This window comes from Nicotiana tabacum, chromosome 18 (assembly GCF_000715075.1).
Source record: "Nicotiana tabacum cultivar K326 chromosome 18, ASM71507v2, whole genome shotgun sequence".
Lineage (NCBI taxonomy): Eukaryota > Viridiplantae > Streptophyta > Magnoliopsida > Solanales > Solanaceae > Nicotiana > Nicotiana tabacum.
Window position 1 is genome coordinate 3,243,856 of NC_134097.1, and position 5,148 is coordinate 3,249,003.

The window sequence follows — 5,148 nt, forward strand, 5'->3', positions numbered from 1 at the left end:
AAAATTACTCTATGTACGTAAGTAAAATATTAGGTTTTAAAAGTATATAACATGCATTGAACACTCATTGTCGATGAATTGTTTTTTACTTCTTTCAACTTTGAACACCATTGGAGAAATTTCTGACTTCACTAATGTTTGTTGCTAAATAGGATTAACGGTGAATTTTTTTATTTAACTACATAATTTGTTCGTCGCTAATTCCAAGTTTTTAAATATTGAATAAGAAGTAACATAATTCAAATAGAAGATTTAATAATAGGAAAATTAACTTCACTATAATATTGCTCTTCTGTACATTGTTACATACTATACTTCGGTAATTTAAATTCTTCTTCGTCGTACTATAAGGAAAAAAAACTCCACATGAGTAAAAACAAAGGGGGAAAAAGAAGGAATTGTTTACTTCAATATTTAAAAATATTGAAAAACAAAAGAAAAAAAAGCTATAAAGATGTTTTAGGATTAGTAATCTCACTAGCATTAGCAAGATGCCTCATAACATCAACTTGAACCCTAAGTGAAAGGATATAATCTAGGGTTTCTTTAATTAAAGAAACATTATCCATATATTCTCCACCAGGAACAAGACTTTTAAGAACTTTAGTTCTATTCTTCACCAATTTTCTTGCTATAGAAATTGGAGAGATCATTTTTCTACCTTTTTTAGAAATCGTGCAGTCGACCTCAACTTGTTTGGGACTGAAGTTTAGCTGCCGTTGTCTTGAAATCTTGCAACTTTTGGTCACAATTTTCTTGCATCTAATGCTCTTTTGGGACATAGCCAATAATCCCATTGAAGATTTCTTGAATATCACTCTCTTAGAAATATCATCATTTCCAAGAATATGGTTTATGATTATTTTGTTAGTGTCATCTTTTGAAGCATTGGCCAAAAGGGAATGACTCCAATAAGTAGAAGATTTTCTTGTAGAAGCCATTGCTATATCTGCTGATAATTTTATAGCTTTTTGTCTCTCAATTATGCTCATTTTTTCCTTTGTTGCACTGCATATTTGTAGACCCTTTATCCATTTCTTGAGAAATTCTTGCTTGAGTGAACTAGGATTCCTCATTCTTCAAACAATCTTGATCAAAATAAGAAAAACATTTAGATCATATTAGTTTTGGAATCAATAAAACCAAGAAAAAAAGAAGATTAAAATAGAGTAGGATATATTAAGAGATTCTTGAAACATATATTAAACAAGAAAAAAAAAGAAAAAAAGCATAAAGTCTCTCTAGCTTGATTTACATATTCTCATAGGTAGACAATTTGGTGTTAGAAATTGAATTAAAGAGGCAACAGAAAGGAATTTATATAGCTACATACAATAAGAACATGCAAAACAAAAAAAAACTAGAAAATAAACTTGAGTCATATGATTTTATTAGGAGTGAAAATTGAGTGAAAAATAGCATACCTTAGTCAACTTTCTTCCAACAAATTTCAAAACAAAAGAGGTGACAAAATATGTAGTTTCTTTAGGATTCAAGAAAGTTGTAGCAGAAGAAAAACAGAAGTAATGGAAGTATGGGAATGAGAGGAAGAAATTTAGTGAAAAAAAGCCAATTTATTTGTTCAGATGAAAGGGGTGGGGGTGGGGGATAATACGGGGGGGTGGGTGGGTGGTGGGCCAATGAGAGAAGGACACAGCACATGCTATCACATGGAAGCCCATGGCCCACTTAGCAAAACACCCTAAAAGAGAGAGAGGAATAATAATAATAATAATAATAATATCCAGTAATCTTGGTTTAAGACAGAATAAATAGGTTCCCTAAATGTCATGCAAAACCTAAATATTTGTAACTTAATTTGGCTACAAAAGGACATTAACATATATCCCACATAATTATATTGCTCCATGAAATATTTTCATCCTTTCTCGGAGCAGAGCGGATATAGGGTTTAAGCTCTATGAAATCATATAGTTATAATCAAAATTAGAATTATAATTTCATGATAGAATTTGAATTTTTATTTATTCCATATTTATTTATTGGCATTAGTTAATACCAATATTAATTTTATACCAAAATGGTAGTATATTAATTATCCCACATTGGATTTGAAATAATCATGGGATTAATTGTTATCCCTGGATGTCCTACTTCGCAACCAAACGAATCTTATGAGTTCAACCTTTAAAGTTCTTAGTATTGAACTCACTCATTTTTAAAGTTATGATTTATATTTGTTATTTATTATAATTTTAACAAATTTTTATACATAAATTTATACTCTATGCTAAAAGTACTAGGTTCATATGAATTTGGTATAGATAAGTTGCATCTGCCCCTGTCTAGGAGATGGAAGAGAAAAAAGAAAAAAAATTACATTTTCATTTCTTCATTCAATTGAATAATTTGCTCAATAAATATCTAATATTATCCTATAGTAATATAAAGTTTCCCGAATTAGTATTTATTTTTAATTTCAATTCTATGATTTCTCTCCCTTCAATATGAGAAGATTATCTAGTTGAGGATTTAGCTGAGAGAAAGTGAGGGGATTAGTGGATAAATAAAGAAATTAAAAGGTATAAAATTTGATTTAAGTAAACCAATTTGACTAAAGAAACAAATGGTTTGGTCATTTGGTGTAATCCAATATTTGATGCAGTGAACCAGAATCTAATACTTTGAAACAGTAGGTCTGTTTGTTTCAATAAATTACAGATAAATAAATACATATAATATAATAGTGACACTTTATTAGGGCAAATGTGGGGGTAAAGAGAAACATAAGCGTCATTAGCGGTCAACTATCTCTCTTTTCCCCTTCCCTCCCATCTTTCTTTTATCTTTATCTATCTTTTGTATGTTTGCGATTTGAGATTTATGAGTTTAAAGTTTTAATTCTTTTAAGCTTTGGTAAACTAAATTAATAATTCATATATAATTACTGAATTTCTTAATTTGAGTTTGGCAAAGCCTATAACCTACACCTCCACTGTCTCGGGAGGGGGGCGGGGGTTGGGGAGGGCGGGTTAATAACTATATTTACAATAATTTTGTTTAAGTAGTGTTGATTGTTGATGGATTATTATGTAAACTACTTTTGGTTTTCTAATGTAACACACTTAATATCAAATAGTTGATCCTTTAAGTTTAAGAAGTGGCTTTTGTATGTATTATTACCAATACAGAAAATACCTCCCCATAATTGACGTTTATATCGAACTAATGAATGCATGGTATTTGTTTTTTTACATACATTTGTATTACTTAACGATAGATATTAGTACATCCTTTGACCTCAATTAATCAATTGAGTGTAGGTATATTAATATAGTTTGATATAAATATCAGACATAGATAAATTTAACATAAACATTCAAAACAAAACTATCTTAAAGCCGAGTAAAGAATAAAATAAAGAAAAACCCAATTGACGAATAATATTCATAATGTGCTTTACGAGATGTCCAACGTTAATGCATCCATTGACATATATATATCCTCGTATAATGTTGAACAACCATTCTAGAAAGATCAAAATTTTAATGAACTGCATTCTTTTTAATGAGTTATTATTGTAAAGTTGCTAGAACTAGAAACATTTAATCAATATAATTAAACACAATATTTGCAATAAAAAAGAATGACACAGTTACAATATGATCGATATAATGAAAATGATGGGTTGAGTCAAACAATTTTCCAATACTCTAAGTCTGCCTCGTAATAAATGCAGCATGCAAACACTATTAAATCCATAGAAATTAGATACAAATGATTGATTGGGGGATAGGTAGTTTATAGACTATATAAGTCAAAGAACCTTAAATTTGGCATTAGAATTTACAACAATAACAAGAATAAAAAAACTTAAGAATTTTCCTCGGATAGCTAGCTCCGATAAATACTTACTTGCATCGAGTATTTACGCAAATTATATTATTATATTATGGTTAAGTAATTTAATGGAGTAAAAATATATATTACTTAATCATAATTAAGTGAGAAATATTTACATAAAAACAAATATTATGTATTTATTGACTTGCTTAAACCGCACAAAAATACGGATCGGGAGAACATGGAGAAGTTTGGGGGGGGGGAGGGGGTTGATAGGGGGTCCCAAGAGCAATGAAATTTCTTAGAGAGGGCATAGGTTTTGGCTTTGGGCAAGAAAGGAAAAATCACTCACATGGTCTCCACATGGGGGTTTTTAAAGCATGGTTTGTAATGAGAATGTGAAGGGGCCTTTGTTTTTTCAAGAGTACAGAATCTTCTTCAATGATTAGACATGTCTCATGCTTGGCATAAATATTAAATCAAGAAAATTAATTTTATTCCTAATAATGTTCCATAGTATAACTTGGACTAGGGTTATTTTCTAGCATCAAGTTTTAGTTCTTTTAAATCTTGTGTGTAAAAGATATAACATGTTGCACCTTCTCCTCTAAATCAAAGAAAGGGTATCCTCAGAACAATAGAGCTTGATTAGAGAGAGGATATTCTATGATGCGATTCAAAAAGGTCTCCTGAAACAGGTCACTAGAGACTAAGATAGGTCTGTGCTTGTTTAACTCAAGACAGATAGCGAAAATTCAATGAAGACAGATAGATATAGACAATGTTGAGTGGCTTGAGGAATTGCAAGTCTTTGAGAGTAACTCGAATAGCTAACAATAATTTGGCACAAATCATGTATTTGTTGTTAAAAATTTCATTTAATATATGGATAAAATAAAAACCTAGAAAGTTGATCTTTTCTAGAATCTAAAACCATAAACTTAAAATTTCAGATCTGCGTCTTTGGTAATTGGGCTCATTTATATTCGGGTTGTAAAAATCATTTTTACTTTCTAGTTTTGTCCTAAAAATCAAAATTTTCTACCCAAAAGAAAAAAGGATTTCATTTTATGACTCAGTCCGGTTAATATTTTCTACATTTTATATTTTCAATAAACACTTAAATTTAACTCGTACATGCACCCCTATTGTGTGTATGTGCACCAGTATTATTACCTAAGGGTCTATTTGAAAAGCCACTTGATAATTATATTTCGTGTAATTACTATGGTAGTAATTACACAATATAGTAATTACGACAATATGTTTGTTTGTCATAACATAATTATAGTGTAATCACAAGCGTACTGTTTGGTTGCACAAGTGTAATTACACAGTTAGATT

General features: G+C 29.9%; 1 protein-coding gene across 1 annotated transcript; it reads right to left on the minus strand.

Annotated features, from left to right (window-relative positions):
* Positions 1-384: 384 nt before the first annotated feature.
* LOC107800132 (transcription factor IBH1-like 1) lies at positions 385-1,536 on the minus strand. The gene is made up of 2 exons (XM_075237617.1): positions 1,425-1,536; positions 385-1,088 (listed from the first exon to the last, which is right to left on the minus strand). The coding sequence occupies exon 2, from the start codon at positions 1,074-1,076 to the stop codon at positions 447-449; it is 630 nt and encodes a 209-aa protein (XP_075093718.1). The 5' UTR covers positions 1,077-1,088; positions 1,425-1,536; the 3' UTR covers positions 385-446.
* Positions 1,537-5,148: the final 3,612 nt, after the last annotated feature.